The sequence below is a fragment of the Quercus suber genome, unplaced genomic scaffold (genome assembly GCF_002906115.3).
Source record: "Quercus suber isolate HL8 unplaced genomic scaffold, Cork oak 2.0 scaffold_229, whole genome shotgun sequence".
Classification (NCBI taxonomy): domain Eukaryota; kingdom Viridiplantae; phylum Streptophyta; class Magnoliopsida; order Fagales; family Fagaceae; genus Quercus; species Quercus suber.
Genome location: NW_027069687.1, coordinates 981,140 through 1,001,250, shown reverse-complemented (window position 1 = coordinate 1,001,250; position 20,111 = coordinate 981,140). Strand labels below are relative to the sequence as shown.

Sequence of the window (20,111 nt, the reverse complement as noted above, 5' to 3'; positions counted from 1 at the left end):
GCTACGTTTATAATATTTTTACAATATTTTCACAACAAATCACAGGTAATTAGTTATTATTAGTTCAAATTTGAATTTAACACTAAGATTACTTTTTTAATCTAACAAGAACAACCAGTAACAACTTGCTACTTAGAATTTATTGTAAAATGTTATAAAAATTGTGTTCACATATCATTTCTCAAAAAAAAAAAAAATGTGGAATGAATTTGTGGCAATGACATTGCTGAAATAGGAGGAAAAAAAAAATTATTGCAATGAGTTTGTGACAATGGTGTTGCCGAAATAGGGGGAAAAAATTTTTAGACTAAAATGATAGAAGTGTATTAATGTAAAAAAAAAAAAAAAGTACAAAAAGGAGGAGACACAAGTGCTAGAAGAGTTTAGGACAAACATGACTACACATCCCCCTAACGCCGTGGCCCAAGAAAAACCAATGCCGAAAATGCCAATGACAAACCAATTGTAATTTTTTTTTCCTCTCCGCAATTGAATTGCCACAATTGCACAAATTTTTTTCTTCTATTTCGGTAATACTATTACCACAAACCCATTACAATAAATTTTTTTTCCTCCTATTTGGGTAATGCCATTGCTACAAATTCATTCCACATTTTTTTTTTTAAGAAATGATATGTGAACACAATTTTTATAACATTTTTACAACAAATTCTAAGTGGCAAGTTGTTATTGGTTGTTATTGTTGGATTAAAAAAGTAATCTCAGTATTAAATTCAAATTTAAACTAATAATAACTAATTACTTATGATTTGTTGTGAAAATATAGTAAAAATATTGTGAACGTAGCACATTATTATTTTTTAATTCCTCCCCAAATTTCGGCAACCACTATTTTTTTTCCCTCCCATTTTCAGCAATGGCATTGCCACAATTGCCCCAAATTTTTTTTTTTCCCTATTTCGGCAATGCCATTGCCACAATTGGTTTCCTTTGGTCACCCACACATTTTGAGTACTTACTTCACACCCACTCAGTCAGTGCGTTCGGACAGCAGGAATTTCGGTAATGCCATTGCCGAAATTCAAAATTTTCTCTCTCCCACTTTTTCTCTTTCTCTCTCTTTCTTCAATTCCCTAAATAACTTGGAACAGTGCCCATAACGCAAATAAACCCGAGATTAAGATGTATTCAGCCAAAAGACTCCTGTGACCCTTCCATTTCCCTTTAAGGTTTTATTATACGGGACCCTTTTTTCCCTTTTTTTTTTTTTTAATAATAATAAATGAAAGACTGAAATTTTATTGGTACTTGTTAAAAAACTTGTAGGACATCAAAAAAAGGTCTAAGGAATAAAATTGTTCAAAATTCATGAACCAAAATGGGGCTAAATAAGATTTATTTATTTATTTAATCTTTTTTATACAATATAGAAATTCTACTCTAGTCTAATCTAATCTAATCTAAGTATATATGTGTGTGAAATTTTCTCTTGGTAACTAGAACCTTAGCCCTTGTCTCCCACACCCCACAACACCCCATGAGCACTTTTTGTGCTGTGGTCTAAACAAGAAAATTGAAACATGATTAAACAAGGCTAAAAATAAATTATGCAAAATTCAATAACCATGATTAGGCAACCCCAATGGGATTGCATATAGCTCATTCTGTGTCTCCTAAGGCTTAGTGCAAGGAAAGCTAGACTTATTTCAGGAAACTTTGGACACGAATGTTCAAGCCACTGACAAAAAGAGCTTCAGTAGTGGATAGCATGCTTTAGACATATTCAAGTGTAAGAGCAAAAGCTTCAGCACAAGCACTTTTTGTGCTGTGGTCTAAACAAGAAAATTGAAACATGATTAAACAAGGCTAAAAATAAATTATGCAAAATTCAAGAACCATGATTAGGCAACCCCAATGGGATTGCATATAGCTCATTCTGTGTCTCCCAAGGCTTAGTGCAAGGAAAGCTAGACTTATTTCAGGAAACTTTGGACACGAGTGTTCAAGCCACTGACAAAAAGAGCTTCTGTAGTGGACAGCATGCTTTAGACGTATTCAAGTGTTACAGCAAAAGCTTTTGGAAACAGGTTTAGTTTAAAAGGGCAAGCTACTCATTACATCTAGTGTTGGTCTACGACATAGTGAGGAGGTCCTAGCTATACTCCACTCATTCATGCATAGATAGAAATAGAATACTTGGGCAAGTGACACATATTTGAGTAAACAATCAAACACATTAAAGTTGAGCCAAAACACTAAAATCTTCTCATTTTACTGTAAAATGACAATGTTATATTACATGGTATAATTTAGATTCACAAGAATGCATAGTTTATAATCTAATTCCCTAGGAAACTGAATATTTGATGACAAAAGTACTCATTATGTGTCTTAGCACAATACATACGGAAACTCTGGCCCAAGGAAAGTTAGATAAGCATTTGAATTTGAGAGAGCCGGAGAGCCACTCAAAAAAGATCCTAATTGTTGGACATAATTAAGGCCCCAGATTGCTTCTTTCACTGTGCAGTTTTATTGTTGTAATATGAAACATATTGTCGATAGGTAGGTATCAAAAGGGGCACGCCAATGATGATTTTCATTGTTCTTAGATTCCAACTTATGGTTGTGATTGTTAAAGAATGTATGATTTAGTCCATCATACTATGCAGTAAAGCAAGGTAGCTAGTGATGTTTGACGGGACTCTACATGATTGTAACTGTGATATTGTAATTTTGGTAAAGTACTACAACAAAAAAAAAAAAAAATCCTTGTTTTTGGTGTGTAATGTTATAAGGGTCCGGTTAATATGTGCCCTAAGGGAACACATTAAACTATCTATTTTTGAAAATATTTTCTCGAAAATTAAAAAAACTGTTAATATTTTTTCAATTTTCGAGAAAAACTTTTCCAAAATCCATGTTATAAACACCACATCTTCACAACGATATCACAGCTTAAGTCGGTAAGCTATGATGATATTCACATCTAATATCACTCAATATCTCTCATTCACAGTTTATTGTCTTGGCAGTTGTGAAAAAAACTTTGAAAAAAAAGTTGTGAAGGTAGACGTATTGATTTTTTATTTATACTTTTTGGATTTGGATAAACAAAATGGATTACATAGAAAATAACTAAAGGTTTTTTTTTTTATATTTGAACTTGTTGGATTTGGATAAACCACATCAACATGGATAACATAGAAGATAAATAAAGGTAGAATCGCCATGTTGGAAAGGTACTTACCATTTTGTGTTGTCGGGTAAATTTCAAATTACTTGACCGACTTTCTGTGATAATGCTAAACACAGCAACTCATCACCAAACAACTGCTAGAAAAATATCATATGAATTTCTATGCTTTACTTGGTGGTTGTTGTAGGCAAAAAGTTTCTCAGCACATAGGACAAGTTGCTAGGAAACTGTTAATATGGCATTTGAAAATTGTAAAATGAAGATTGTAATTGGAAATGGTAGATCCAAGTAGGGTCGTGAGAAGATTCCTTTGTTGCACGAGTATTTCCAACATTATCATTGATTACCTATGTTTTTAACATGATGAGCACCTTAGCTTTACTTTCTATCATGAAATTACTTCTTTTTGGACCAAGTGTGACACTATCAGACAGCAATGACTACAACCAATGGTGCATCTGTTTAGTCTTACTCTAACGATTAACCAGTTGGACTAAATAAAGCAGCCAGCAAGCATGACTTCACCCTCTTTTGGAGAAAAAATCATCTTAGGCCTGATCCTTTAATATAGCATATCAATGTCATGACATAATTGTTGCTATTACTTATTGAAGTAACTAAGTGTGAGTGGTGGATAATTGTTTACACATAGGCTCACAGCTTTTTCTCCATCACTCATATATAATAAATTGCATCAAAGTTGTGATATAAAAGTTGTATACCTAAACTTTCCTATTTCAAACGTGAGAAACATACCATCAGTACTGGGTGAGTTAAGCTCAGGGCAGGCCCTAGGCCTAGGCCATGGCCTAAGGCCCCAAATTAAAATGGAATGAAGTTTCCCTCTAAATTAGTTTGGAGAGAAACCTTACAAACTCATCATATATCTTTATATTGAGTGTGAATTTTGAAAATTTAATCGTTAAATTGCATGTTTTTATTACATTCTTAATGCTTACAAAATTCCAAGAAAATCAAAGATCAATTGCTATGTCATCAAATAAATGTTATAACATCAAGTTTTTGTAATCTAAAGTTATATATTGATCAAATAGTAAATAACATCTGATTTAAACGAAATTTGATATGTATGTTAAGAACATAAGGAACATGAAATTCAACGGTTAGATTTTTAAAATTCACACCCAAAAAAGAAATATATGAGAAGTTTGAAGAGAAATTTTGTACATTAAAATGGGGCCAGTAGGTTTTTTTCTTTTTCTTTTTCTTTTTCTTTTTCTTATTAAAAAAAGAGTGTGTAACTTGCACATTTTTTTTTTATCACATAGGTTTTATAAATTGATATTTCTAATCCCAATAAGTAATTCAATATTCATTTATTTTTTTCTTGAAATGTCACATCAGTTTATAAGTTTTTTATTTTAAAATTTGTAGTATTTTAGCATCTTCTTCACAAAAAAAAAAAAATATATATATATATATATATGAATTAATAAAAATATAACACAATTACCAATTCACCATTAAGTGAATGAAAAATGCTAAAATTAATACAACTTTTATGACAAAAAACTTATAAACTGATCAAACAATATAATAAATTAATGTTTTGGATAACTTTTATTTATTGATGACTCGTGAATTTGTAAAACCTACATGGTAAGTATCACTAGCTCACTTTGGATGAATTAGTCTTATTAATTAATAAGAATTAATAATAGATTTGAAATAAAAAATAATAATATAAAAAATAAAAAAAAATATCATTTAACTGATATTTAAATATAAAAAAGGTCCTTGTTGAGGCTAGCTTTGGTTGAGCTGGATGGTATCTCCCTATGTTTTAAGTGCACGAGGGAACACAAAAGCCTCGGTTCAAGCCCCGAGAGGGAGGGGTAGGGGTAGAGGTATTTATGCAGTGATATATCTAATCAATTCAAAACACAAAACATGAGAGACAATAATTTCACCAAAAATATTTCTTAAGAGTTTCGAGTCCTTCACTCAAAACTTAAAAGTCATAGGCAAAATCTTTCTTGAAATGTCACATCAGTTTATAAGTTTTTTATTTTAAAATTTGTAGTATTTTAGCATCTTCTTCACACAAAATATATATATATATATATATATGAATTAATAAAAATATAACACAATTACCAATTCACCATTAAGTGAATGAAAAATGCTAAAACTAATACAACTTTTATGACAAAAAACTTATAAATTGATCAAATAATATAATAAATTAATGTTTTGGATAACTTTTATTTATTGATGACTTGTGAATTTGTAAAACCTACATGGTAAGTATCACTAGCTCACTTTGGATGAATTAGTCTTATTAATTAATAAGAATTAATAATAGATTTGAAATAAAAAATAATAATATAAAAAATAAAAGAAATATCATTTAAGTGATATTTAGATATAAAAAAGGCCCTTTTTGGGGCTGGTCTTGGTTGAGCTGGATGGTATCTCCCTATGCTTTAAGTGCACGAGGGAACACAAAAGCCTCGGTTCGAGCCCCGAGAGGGAGGGGTAGGGGTAGAGGTATTTATGCAGTGATATATCTAATCAATTCAAAACACAAAACTTAAGAGACAATAATTTCACCAAAAATATTTCTTAAGAGTTTCGAGTCCTTCACTCAAAACTTAAAAGTCATAGGCAAAATCATTTCCCCAACAATGATTTCACAACACAACACATGCCTATAACTGATTTCTGTATCGAGGGAAAATATTAGAGTTCTAGAGAGTCATGGAAGCGGAGTACAGTAATGAATCACCTAAATCGAGCGAGGAGGAAGATGAATTGGGTCGCAGTGTAAAGAAGTTTAAGGAAAGTTCAGGTACAAGGCCAGATCAGTTATAAAGATAGTTTGATTGGTGATATTCCAGGTGCTTATGAGCAAGCTTTCAAACTTGATACTGTATGGGATGATGGAGAAGAGTCTGATACAGAGATTGAACCACTGGTTGAAGGTATGGCTGAGATTAAGTTATCTAAAGAAACAAAGGCTCGTATTAGAGCTCCTTGGGCTAAGGCTTTGATAGTGAAAGTGTTTGGAAGAACTGTGGGTTTCAACTTTCTCACTTTCAAAATCAATGCCTTATGGAAACCCACTACTAGGATGGATTGTGTTAATCTAGGGAAAGACTATTTTCTGATTAAGTTTCATAGTCCTGATGATTATGATAATGTTCTTAAAGGAGGCCCTTGGTTTGTTGGAGAGCATTTTCTAGCCATTAAGCCTTGGGAGCCTTATTTTAGAGCTTCTGGAGACAATCTAACTTCAGTTGCAGTTTGGGTGAGATTTCCGGAGTTGCCAATAGAGTTCTATGATTTGGAAGTACTGAAGGAAATTGGAAGTGCTATTGGGCCTGTTCTTAGAATAGATTCTTACACGGCCACTGGCTCAAGGGGAAGCTATGCTAGACTATGCATTCAGGTAGATATTGAGAAGCCTTTAATCAAGTCAATCCGTATTGGTAGGATGGTCCAGCAAGTGTTGTATGAGGGAATTTCCTCTTTATGCTTTTGCTGTGGACGGTTGGGGCATAAGCAAGAAAATTGTTGTTATCAAATAAAGCAACAAGAAAGGTGCAGTAGTAGTCCAGCAGATAGTCCGGAGCATGAAAAAGTGGAGGAAAAAGCTTCAGAGCAAAATTATGGGCCTTGGATGTTAGTAAGTAGGAAAAAGCATCTAGTTCGAAATGGAAGAGGTAAGTCAGCTTTTAAAGATAGTCAAGATAATGAGGTAAGCACCAAGGGTAATATGGTCTTTAAGGGGGTTATTAGAAAAGAAAAGGAGGTTGATGTGATGGAGAAATCTCCAAAAGCAGATTTGCCTTACAGCAAGGAAGGGCAATCACGTGTTAGAGCTGATATGTCTGACCAAAATGTTGCCGTTGAGGAGCAATGCATTATGGATTCACGCCAAGAAGTCTCGGGAAGTGGCATGGAGATTATGAGCTTTCAAAGTGAGGGTGTAAGGAGTAATTTTGCTCCGGGTACAAATAACAAGAGTAAAAAAATCTGGGCATTAAGGGTATAAAATCCCTTAAACGGCAACATCCAACTTCAAACCCCAAAACTCCATCTCACCACCTATCTTTTACCAGTGAGCATGGAAGCGGTGTTTCAGGAAAAGAGCTCTCTACCTCGGACGGGTGGGTGATTTGGCATCAAGGAAGACCAGTAAAAGTGTCCGACGAGATCATCCTTCAAATCAGGGCGGCACCGACGAGCACGTTGGGTTGGTGCGACAAGGGACTGAAAAGGGCATGGAAGAAAATATTTCCTCTCACTCCTACCAGTATCAAAACGGGTTCTCTTCCACTGGACCATCCTGCATGGGGTCAGACCCCCAACCCCTGGTGGGTGTTCATCACAGACACACCGGTTTTGTCTTGGGAGGAGACGGAGGAATTGAGCAAGCAGAGAAGGCCATCTGTGATGCCCCACTTCGACGAATCCGGGTGGATAATCCAGGAAAGGAAATTGGTGGATTTCAGAGGAATGGCAACAGCTCACATGGGGAATCACCCAATGCTAAAGCTAGTGCAGATTCTAGATCCGGTGAAGATATGCGACATGCTAATCTGTTGCAGGGAGGATGTAGAGGGAATCCTGAAGTATTTGATGGTCTGGAAACCGAAATGGAAGAATTCCAAGGACCTATTGAGGAAGTTAGGATGGAGTATGGTGGAAGCAGCTGCAATGAATCCTAGTCAAGTTGAAGTTCCTATTGGGCAGTTTGTACAGATGAATATCCTAATGTGGAATTGCAGAGGTGCTCTGAACCCGGATTTTAAGAGGCGAATTTTTGAAATGTCTGTGAATCACCGCCCTTCGATAATGGTAATTACGGAGACTAGAGTAGGAGGTGATAGAGCTGAGAATATCATTAGTGGTTTACCATTTGATGGGTTTATCACTACTGATACGATTGGGTATGCCGGTGGTTTGTGGGTTCTATGGAACAAAGATGAGGTTGATATTTCCCTTTTGGCTTCGACAGAGCAGGAGATCCATGCTACTGTTAAGGTATGTGCCTCGAACCTTTCTTGGTTATTTACTGCTATTTATGCGAGTCCTCGTATTGCTGAAAGACTACACAAAGTATCCTTCAATTTGGTTGAAGGATGGATCGAAGATTGTTGAAACGGAATTACAATGAATCTCTGGCTATGAGCTTGTTAGAAATCCTTTGTTCTTCACGTTCTTCGTGTTCTTCATGTGTTCTTCGTCTTCGAAGGTTTGTGGTGGAAGTTCTTCGGTGCTTTAGAGGCTTGAATCCGTAGAGCTTCAATGATTTGTGGTTTGTGAGGTTTCTGGAGGCTTTTGAGCTTGATTCCAGTGAACTTTGAGATTTAGGAATATGATTTGGATGATTACTCTTCGAATGTTCTTTGTATTCGAAGGTTTGTGGTGGAAGTTCTTCGGGGCTTTAGAGGCTTGATCCGTAGAGCTTCACTGATTTGTGGTTTGTTGATGTTTCTGGAGGCTTTTGAGCTTGATTCCAGTAAACTTTGAGATCTAGGAATATGATTTGAATGATTCCTCTTCGAATGTTCTTTGTATTCGAAGGTTTGTGGTGGAAGTTCTTCGGGGCTTTAGAGGCTTGAATCCGTAGAGCTTCACTGATTTGTGATTTGTGATGTTTTCGGACACTTTAGGCTTGATTCCCGCAGACTTTTGGATCTAGGCGGATGATTTGGATGATTTTCCTTCGAATGTTCTTTGTATTCGAAGTTGAAGTTCTTGAAGTTCTTGGAGGCTTTAGAGCTTGATTCCGGCAGAACTTCTGGACTTCTGAGTGCTTCTAATGGCCTGGTCCTCCTTGGATTTCATCCCCTTTCAGATCTCCTCAGCTCCTCAGATCCTTCCTCAAATGCCTTAGGAAGGCTTCTATTTATAGGAGTTTAGGGGTAGGTAAGCGACACGTGGCGGAGTCTGATTGGTGACACGTGGCAGAGCTTGATTGGTCCGCTTATGTCATCGCTTGCACATGCTGGACTGATTGTGTCATCGCTTACACGTGCGAAGCTGATTATGTCATCGCTTACACGTGCGAGATGTGTGATTGGTTTTTGCATGACACTTGGCAAATTTCTGTTGGTTTCTGAGTAAAGATAGCAAAACCTAGCAGCAATACGCGGCGCTTTGTAATTGGCCGTATTTTGTGGACTTAGTAGTGTGACGTGTCAGTTTGTGATAGGTCGAGAATTTTCCCTGTCTACAATGTGAACAGTATACTCATAAAACCTACTAAAACAACGCAAAACACATGAATTGAGCAAAACGCCCAATCCAAACGTACGCTTAGTCTATTACTTTGATTTACCACTCCTAGGCTAGTCCCCTACATCACACTGGTGCCATTTCGAATCATTATTTTTGACAAGTGTTCATCAAAAGATATTAGTGGGAACTCCACTTGCTTGACTTGAAGGTGGAGTTGTATATACAATATATCGAAAACAACATTAGAAGACAATGCAATTGAAGTCCTCATTCTAGAAAAGATCAAACTACTGGAAGCTGCAATGACTTCTTCAAAAGTAATTATGTACAGTAGTTAAATGGAATTTAAGATGGGTTGGAATTGGCTTGGAGTCCAACCAGTTGACTCCATTTTTTTCTTTTTCTATTCTTCTTTGATGTCTCGTATGACTTGACCTGGAGTCCACTACAACTAATTATAAATTTTGGAAGATAATTTTTCTTGATTTTTTTCCCATTTCTACAGTTTAATGCTTTTCATAAAAACGCTATTTAACTACAGAATATGTAGTATTAAATAATATGATCTGAACTTTTATTTTCATTTAATTACAATGAGAGATTTTATTAACAACAAAATATGGAAATTAAGAAACGGGCTCTGGTATTGTTTCTACAACGGGATGGAGGACATGATATACTTTGTAATTTAAAAAATAAGTCTTAATAACTATGATTATAACTCGTGGTTATCTTCTCTTTTTATAAGTAGTTACAATCTCCCATTAAATTAAAATAAAATAAAATTAGTTACACTTTCCTTGTGACAACAAGTTGCTACCCTTATTTATGGACTTTGATAAGTTATATAATTTCGTTATAGTTTTTGATAATTTCAAATTAAAAACTAAATCTTAATAATTTTTAATTAAAAGAATAAAATTTTAAATCAGTTCAAACTCACACCCTTAACGAGTCATTATTAAATAAAAATACCAGAAATTCATATAATTTGTGACTAAAACCTAAACTTTTTTTTTTCCTTCTTTTTCTTTTATAATGGATAATTGGGATATGTTGGATTTAAATTTTATATGTTTCCATTAGAATTACGAGGTACCAACCAGTTAAGTTACAAAACTTTTGACAAAACTAAAACTTATCTAAATACAACAACAAAAATTAAAAATTAAAACATTCGATGTAAAAATTATAAGATGTTTCACACACTATAAAAGAAATGTGACTAAAACATTAACAGTAAAATTAATGTTATATAAACTAATGTTCTATCATATCTAATATTTTATATACTAGTATATAATAAACACTGTGTTCTTTACATTTTGGTTTTGGTTGTGCTAAGTAGTGGATGCCTCTCCTGTTTTCTTATTATGTTTCAAATTTTCTCTCCCGTTTTATTATTATGTTTCAATTTTTTTCTCCTTATGTAATATGGCATGATAAGTCATTAAAATAAATAACATGGTTGCTATAAAGGAAACTCTATTGAAAGTTTCAAAAAGCTTAAGAAATTCTACTTCCATTAAATTCTAGTACCAATTTTTTTATATGTATATTAATATTTTTTTTATTTTATATTAATTAGCTTAATTATTTACAATAATATCTTTTTTTTAATAATAAATGTTGGGGGCATACTGCATGCATCTTGTCTTTGTCTGATGTGACTCAATCAAAACACATAATTTTTTTTTTCATGTGATTAATTATAAGTATATTAATATTTATCAAAAAAATTTACTTTAAGTAACTTTATTATTAAGTATATTTTAAAATCAAAGTACTAATATGAAAATAAAAAAGAATAAATTCATAAATAAAGGTTCCTTTATAATAAAATACACATAATAGAATACAAATAGGTATTGTTTTATTCATTGCACAAGGAGAAGAAAAGGCCAAGAAAAAAACAAAATTGGGTAATAAGAAGTTATATATTTTGAGTTCCCTGAGCTAGCTTAAGCTCAATCACCACCTTTACAAATTAAGGCTTCTATCTTCTCTTCTCCATTGTATAGTATAAATAGCTACGTTAATTAACTGTAGTCTCATACAGTAGTAATTGAACGTTTCATTTAGCAAGCACTTTTACCCTAAGGTGGAGGGGGAAGATATTGCTAGAAACATACACCAAATAGACATACTACAAATTTTATTATATATAAAATCTTACAAATTGATATGCCACCAATTATAAAAAAAAGTCATTCAAATATTTAATTATTATATCTTGAAATGGCAGTTATTACATTTTTTTTAGTGAGTTTCTAAGTATTTTGTAATAATATTGTAATTTATTAGCTATAGCATTTTTCAAACCGATACTAAGTTTTTTGCCCATAACAGCCTGTCAATTTTTCCTTAGGAAAATGCAAAAAAAAAAAAATACTAGAAATTTAATTATGAAAGTTTTATAAACTGATGTGCTAATAAATATGATTGGTGTTACTTCAATACATAATAAAAAACTACTCTCTCCGTCTCACTTTTTTTGTCATCTATTCTATTTTAAGATGTCCCAAAATATTGTCCTGTTTCTAAAAATGAAAGTCATTAATTTACTAATGTTCCTATAGGGTCAAGATTTGTAGCCCAAACCCAAAATAATAAATTTATAGAGAGTGAGTAAAAGAGCTGGGTTATTTGTGAATTTAGCAACTGTTAACTATAGTCACCGGAAATGAACCAACATAAAAACGCACTTAAAAGCTAAACAAAATGATGTCCGAAAGGAAATATTATTGATTGAACAGTGAAAACAATTCTTAGAACTACAGTAAAATATTTCTCCCTCTTTCCTTCACTTTTTTCCGATCCCCTATTATTAGAGGTCTCTTCCCTTTATATAACATCCTTTCCCATCATCTCCATCGTGCACTTGTTCTTCATCTATGTATCCACTTGAGTATATGTCATGTCAAGTATCTTCTTTAGCTCTCCGTGAGTGGTGGTAGCTGAGATTACATTGTTCAGAAGTCTTCTCTATATAAATGCAGCCAAGAAAGTTGCTGTAGTGCATTAAACACGGTGGTAGCAGCTTTTTCTTTTAGATATTTCTACGTTCTTATCATCTCCAGGCATGCTTAAAGCTTATCATTCTCATTGAAGTCGTTAAGAAGATCACTCGAACTTTCTAGATACTTGCTTGATCGAGACTTCTTGTATCCGAGGAGAATGAACTCTTCGGACCACTGGTGCTCTCTTCGGACTATATTCCTTGTTCATTTCCAGGTATATCTCTTCCACACGAATTCCTTCTCAACCACTTTCTTCTCTTCGGACACACAGTAGTCTTCAAGTAGGGCCTTAGGCCCAATATGTAAAGTTGGGCTTTTACCCCCCACAGTTCCTATTATACCCTATTAATTTACTAATTCAATTTTTTGATAAATTTTTTTAAGGGTAGTTTTGGAAACTTATACATTTTTAAAATATAGACAAGACAATAAATGATGTTCCTTTAAAAAATTTGACTTTTCAAACATGACAAAAAAAGTGGGATGGAGGAAGTATTTTAATTGCTTTTTTTTTTCTTTTTTTTTTTTTTTTTTTTTTTTTTTTTTTTTTTTTTTGTTATTGATACAATGATAACACATCAATTTGTGAGACCTATCTAATAAAAGTTGTAATATTTTTAGTATTACTCTTTGCTTATGTGCACAATATTTTCATAACAATTTTTTTTTTTTTTTAAGGAGATACAACAAATCTTAGATGATAAGTTGTTACTTGGTGTTACTAGTAGGCAAATAATAATTTAAGTGTTAGGTTCAAATTAAAACTAGTAATAAACTGATACTTAAGATTTATTGCGAAAATATCTTGAACATAAAACTTATTTATATTAATTAGTCCATTTGAGGGTGCCTTTAATCCTACTCTTCTCCAACCTTCAAGGTTTCACTACTTTACCATTAGTCAAGATTCCACTAATTTCCGATGGTCAAGGTTATTATCCTAGTAATTGTTGAAGCATCTTGATCAAGAGAATTATGTGTACCACGTTTTCAAGGAGCAAAGTGCAAAGCATCTCCACCATGATATGATTATAAATTTATAAGTAAAGAAATGACGACAGAACAAAAGAAAACGAAAGGCAGTACTTCCACTAAATTACAAAAATTTCTCTAAATTCGCATTAATTATTATTTGGTAAACCATCTTGTCCTTAACAATGACAATAGAAAATTGAGTTTTCTTAACAAAGAAAATGAAAGCTATAAGTTGCTAACTCATGAGGCAGTTGAAAATGAGAGTCTTTTCCAAATCTTTTAAATACCAATACCCATAAGATAAGTGATGCCTTGGAGATTACATAATTTAAACTAATCAGTAATCAGATATCGTGTGAATAAATTATAGACTTCATTTTCGACCTTGTATTACCCCAAAAAAAAAGTTTTTTTTTTTTTGATAAACAAACCCCCAAATTTTTTTTAATAAATATTTGTTAAGGAAGATAGAAAGCTCAAGAAATGGATGACAAATAACAAAACCATTAGTAAACTTGCTTTTCCATAAATTGAGAGATTTAAATTAGAAGCAACCACATCACCTAAAAACTCCAATTCTACATAGGCTGGCTCTTATTGATTCTTATAGGTAGATAAGATTCCCTTATCTTTATTTTGTCTCTTTTAAATAAAATATATCTTTGTTTACCCCCCAAAAAATCTACATTTTAAAGGTCATTTGATATGGGGTTGGCCTTATTTATTTTTTAGAAATCAAAAGGAGGGATTTAAAAAAAAAAAAAAAAAAAATCAAAAGAAGGTTAACTTCTAAAGTTTTCATTCATTTAAAAATAAAAAAATAAAATAAATCCTCAAAATATGCATATAACTTGTGTGAAGGGGTTAGTTTATATGAATTAGATATGATGGATAAATTAATCACTTTATTTTCTTCCTTGTATTACCTCCAAAAAAAATTAATAAATATTTGGCGCAACTAGATAAGGCAATCTAAGGAAATGGAAGACAAACAACAAAACTATAAGTTACTTGCATTTGAATAAACGGAGAGATTTAAAATTACAAGCAACAACTCTCAAGTCTCACCTACCAGTACTACTAACTCTTAAATTCTGTGTTGAACCTAAATTCACAATTTGGGACTCGCTCTTTTAAAACAAGCGCAGCACAACAGTACTAGTCTACCTTCATATACAAAGAAGACTCAAACTTACTACTTAATAAAATAAATAATTGACAATAGAATAATGACACTTATATAGTATATTGGCCCTAATACAATGAGCAATTAAGAAATTTATAATCTGAAGCTTCTAATTCCATGATTGTTGTTGTTGTTGGTCTCTTGTAGTTCCTCTCTTTTCCTCTTGGGCAATGATAAGGAAGAAATGGCTTTGGCTGACACAACCTTCCTCACCAGTAATCTCCACCTCGCATCATCTTTCTTGTTGTCTTGCTGCATTCTTAATTTAAATTGCCTGTCATATTCCCAAAACAATTACATCAAATTCAATGACCAATTGATAAACCCATCTTTGAAAATAACACACCAGCATTCAGTGCATGCAATAGCCAGCGTTAGGTAAAAAGAAAAGAAATGCGAAAAGACAATGGACCATTCACCATAGTGTACTAGGGAAAAGGACAGAGCTTACATTGGACTTCGGACACACAAAAATCATGATATCTGTTCGAGGAGAGATAGAGATAGAAAGTAGGAGATGTCCAATCCTTTCTTTTCTAATCACCTATAAACCGGTAAAAGATTTGAAGGGTATTTTGTACTGGCAAGTTGTAGGACTCGAAAATAATCTATTTGTCGACTTCTGCAAAAGTATGAAGTGAAGAAAATATTTTATCGTTGAATATCTGTATATTTCTTTTCATGTGAGTCCCAGACTTATGATTGTGGAGCAATTTGTAAGACTACACAATAATCTATTCATCGACTTATGTGATTGTGGTGCAAGTTGTAGGTCTTGACAATAATTTATTTGCCAATTTCTTCAATAGTACGAAGCGGAGAAAATATCTTATTGTCGGATATATGCATTTTTCTTTTCACGATGCTTAAGTCTCAAAATTATAATTGTGGAGCTCATACACTCAAAAAGTAATTATGCATATATCTAAATGTGACATAATATCTATTGCATGAAGTGAGGCTAGCAAGCACCTAAAATACTTATGGTCATGTTTAATCGTGGACTATTCATGATCATGATTAGTACACTATGAGAGGACCATTTTCTTTAATCGTTTTGGACTTATGGAAAAGTAATAACTAATAAGAAAGAAAAGGTTTACTTTTCTTGTCATTTTGAGTGGGACCCCATTTCCTGGCTTTATTAGGCTAGTTCAAGTCCCCTTCCTCCTAATCAAAGTTTGGTCCATGATAAGCTGTGACATTGATGGACAGCATCTTAAGAATGTGGTTGGCACTGATCAAAAGCTAGAACCAGCTTACCTATGGTTTAAAATATTAAAATTACACGTTATACGATTATGACACACTAGCAACTATTCCTTGGAGGCTGACCCTTCTTCTCTTTCTTTTGCTAACTTCATTGGAGACCAACCATGCATTGATAGCCGCTAGAGTCACTATAATGTAAAACTAAATGGGGGTACTACGGTACCAATGTACAACGCAAAACTCATTGATATTTATATAAAAATTGAATTGGAAAAAACTTTTTAAAAAAACCTAAGACAAAGAAAATCAGTCTGGACCATGCCAATAAATTTGGACCGTTGAAAAATTTTAAATCATGCCAGCTGCCATAAGTGGGGTAGAGAAAATTGAAAGCTAACCAAACACGATTCTAGACATTAATTCGAATTTGAACAAGCCAATACTGCCAAACTCGTGTAACCTCTTCTCAAAAAAAAAAACTCGTGTAACCTATTCACTTATATGTTTTTTGATAAGCACATGAACATATTTAGTATAGGCTATTGTAAAATTCAAAGGTCGTATATGATATACCTCATCTCTATAACGTATAAATATTTTCAAAACCATATAAAAACGTGTCTCAAAACTCTCAATTTTCATTTTCTCAATGGCCCATTTAAATGATTATATATGAAAAGCAACTAAGATTTAGTTCTAAAATTTTTGGGATCTATTTGTACGACCAATTGATGATTATATCCAATTTGTGACAAACAAACTTAATAATAAATAAATGAGCCATATGACCACTTGGTGAATCATATATAATATTAAGCGAGGATAAAACTTGGCTCCAGTGCTCCATTGTATTGGAACCGACACAATTTAAATACGTGGCAAAAATTAAACACGTAACTATATCATGTCGATTCCAATGCGCTAGAGCACTCGATGTAAGCCGAGTCCATTGAGGATGAAATAAAATTACCTGCAAAGAGGAACTCTGCAACAATCATGGTGCTCACAGATTGAGGAGTGCAATCTAAGAAGTTGCCACATCCGCTTACACCTTAAGCACCCTCCATTCACCCTTTTCTTACACGTGGCAAAGTGTTTAATCAAGAGCTGAAGACCTTGACACGTGGAGAACTTGCTACAGGGCCCCTTCTTCTCTGTGGGCTCCATGTCATACGGCCCAACACTTGTGCAACCTTCCGTACATATGTGCTCCAAACATTCCATTGCCTCACTTAGCTGTAGATACAAGCTCTGCTCCTCCCTCAGCTTTCTTGATCTCTTTCTTCTCTGTTATTACCAAATCCAAATTTAATCAATATAAGTTAAAGAACTAAGGAATTGAATTGAAAACATATCAGCAGATTTAGCCTAAAATATATAATTAATTTAATTTAATCTAAGTATATTATCAAAACTTTGGATCAATTACGGATTTTCAATTGATTAATTAGAATCGGTTACATGTATTGATAAATCATGACGTAACAAATTTAATAAAAACTAGGGTAATTTACCGATTCAGCTTCATCCATAAAATGTAAGATCTCGAGCTCGAGCCAAGGGTCATGATCTTGCAAGAACTTCCAGCCTTCGGTTTTCTCCACAGCTTTGAAATGGTTGGCCACCAATTTCATGCACTTGAGGTAGAGATTTGGTGCGTCGCACATTCTTGCAAGTTGAAGCACATCCACCACATTCTCCATCGTAAGCCAATCACCCAATACCTTCGTGCAACTTTGCTTCAATTGTGGGACCGAGTACACGTGGGACAGCGCCAACAGATGAATCCCATACTTCTCCATCTCTTCCTCCGAACACCTAAAACACCAGTGACACTTTTGTCATTTCACACGATCACCCATTTTCATTCATTAAGTTTGACTTCATTTTTAAATTGATTGTGATGGTTACTAATTTGGAATGTTAATTTTAACCAAAAAAAAGAGGCATTTATTATCACGAAAATATATCACATCCTTCTCACATTTTTTATTTTTTTTGAGATGAGATTTAATAATCAATTTCCCAATAACATAAAATAAAAATCAAAACATAACAGTCAAATAAGTTATGAAGACGGCTAAGATAATAAATTAATAATCTTTGAACAAAATCAAACTTACTAATTATTAACAAATTAAAATGAAAAAAAAAAAATCTTTAGGTTCAAAATAAAAATAATTTCAAAATTTCAGGGTCAAATGTGTAAATAAATTCTAAAATTCTAAAATAAAAGAAAGGAAGGAACTATAAGGTAAAGTAATAAAGTACCCCTTTATTTTATAGCACGTGTATATACTAGATATGAGTTTTGACCATATCTAAAATTTAATTTTACACACAAGACCGAAAAGTGACGACCGTTGGATTGATTATAGGCGTAACATACGGTAGATGAAATGGACGGCTGATATTTTGCTTGAAGTTACCGTAAAAACAAAGAGACTAGAAAGGGTGTACCAACCTGAAGGAGTAGAGGAAGCGAACGAAGGAGACAACAGCATCATAGGGAACTCCGAGAATCGGAATGACTCTCTCCGAACTCCGATGCTTACGTGGCCTGTCTATGATGTTCTCCAACACCGGTGACGCCGAAGCCTTCACAATTTCCAAAACAAATTAATATAAACCAATCGATATTATGAAAGATACTATGTCAGATTCAAATTACTAAGGTTAAATCACACGACCATACGAGGTATAGAGCTAATTATAAAAACAACAAAATCAACTATACAGGCTTTTGTTTAATGCTCCAGTGCACTAGCTAGACAGAATAAGATACAGACACGTGATGGGTTTTGAATACGTGTCTGAATCGTGTCGGATTCAAATATATTGGAAACATTACTCAAGCTAAATGGATCGATTATAGTTTGTATGAATCTTCGACAGATTAGTTAGAATCGACACCTGTATTGTTTTCGGCTAAGTAATTAAAGTATATTATACAAGTTTCTAAAAATGAGAGATGGGCTGGAAATATATAGAGTAGAGTACCAGGATGCTAGAGTGCGCAGGGATGCGGAGAGCAGCGGAGGTGATGATGTGGACGTCGGGTTCCGGCAGCTCTCGGGCAGTGGCTGCGGAGTAACCGTAGAAGTCATCGGAAATGTTAAGAGATGTAGTTTGATTTTCTTCCATTTGTGTCCGTGAGAGAGAGAGAGAGAGAGAGAGAGAGAGATGAGAATCTTTGTTGGGAAGAGAGAGAGAGAGAGAGAGAGAGAGAGAGGAAATGAGCAATGAAACGAGTGCGTGTGTGGGGAGGCTGGGGTTGTTGCTAATATTTATAGACAGAGGAATGAGAAGGGAGCATGGGAAGTCAAGAAGTGAAAAAAAAGTTAAATTGACTAATGCCCGAATATTTGGTTTAAGTGCTTGACCCTCTCTGCCACGCACGCGCTTTCATCACTGTCTTTAATTCATTTTGTATTCTGATATTTGTGAGTACAGTTGTTTCTATTCTTTTTCTTTTTCATATCATTTTTTGGGTAAGGAAAAAAAGTGGAGTACAGTTTAGGTTTTTTTTTTTTTTTTTTTTTTTTTGGATATTCAGAGTACAGTCTAGTTCAGGTGATAAAGTGGAAATCCCATAAGTTTTAAATTTTTTTATGGGAAAATTTTACCTATTTAAATAAATAAATCTCGTGTCATACACTTTTAATTTCTTTTTTGAAAGTTGCACCACCTCCATTAAAATGTATTGGAGTGAAATTTGAAATTTCCTTAAACTTTAGTATTAATGATACTTTTAAATGAAACAAATTAGCCTATACTCTTTCATAAAAAAAAAATAATAATAATAATAATTATTAGCCTATACTTTCTTAGGCACACTATTACTTCTCTAATTGAATGTTATACTTTAAAAAAAAAAAATCCAAAACTTAGTGGAGGGTAGTGTCATTTTGCTCATAGTTTGGGTAGAAATAATATTTTTAATAAATATCTTGTTGAGAAAGTTAGACATAGACTTATATGTGTTATTAATAAATCTTGAGGATAAGTGTTATTTATACAAATGTTTGGGGAGCATCATTTCAATAATCTTAAGGGATGATAGTGTGTAATTGACATATTTATTTTGTAATAGGTGTATAATAAAAGTAGTGTCAATGATGCATTCATACAAATATATATATTTATATATATTATTCCAATCACAAATTATTACTTTAAGAAGCATACTATAAGAAGTAAAAAAACTGTCTCTAATATTGCTCTAATGCTTTTTTTTTTTTTTTTTTTTGTGGTTTCTCATAGTTTTTCCTCAAAGTCTAATGCATTTGACTATGACATACATGGTGATGTATCTTTTGGGTGTTTGAAGTTACGTAAGTTGTTGTGA

At 33.3% G+C, this 20,111-nt stretch overlaps 1 protein-coding gene across 1 annotated transcript; it reads right to left on the bottom strand.

The window, feature by feature from the left end:
• Positions 1-14,355: 14,355 nt before the first annotated feature.
• On the bottom strand, positions 14,356-19,032 carry LOC112013900 (BTB/POZ and TAZ domain-containing protein 1). Its single transcript, XM_024046278.2, has 5 exons — positions 18,764-19,032; positions 18,228-18,361; positions 17,278-17,581; positions 16,734-17,050; positions 14,356-14,825 (listed from the first exon to the last, which is right to left on the bottom strand). The coding sequence occupies exons 1-5, from the start codon at positions 18,905-18,907 to the stop codon at positions 14,645-14,647; spliced, it is 1,080 nt and encodes a 359-aa protein (XP_023902046.1). The 5' UTR covers positions 18,908-19,032; the 3' UTR covers positions 14,356-14,644.
• Between the last annotated feature and the right edge of the window lie 1,079 nt (positions 19,033-20,111).

Bases quoted from the DNA above. Each gene is read 5' to 3' on its own strand.
- LOC112013900 (XM_024046278.2), bottom strand. From the start codon at position 18,907: ATGGAAGAAAATCAAACTACATCTCTTAACATTTCCGATGACTTCTAC. The intron at 18,362-18,763 runs GTACTCTACTCT...GAAATTGTGAAG, and splicing joins CTGCGCACTCTAGCATCCTG to GCTTCGGCGTCACCGGTGTT. The intron at 17,051-17,277 runs GTAAATTACCCT...TGGTAATAACAG, and splicing joins TTATGGATGAAGCTGAATCG to AGAAGAAAGAGATCAAGAAA.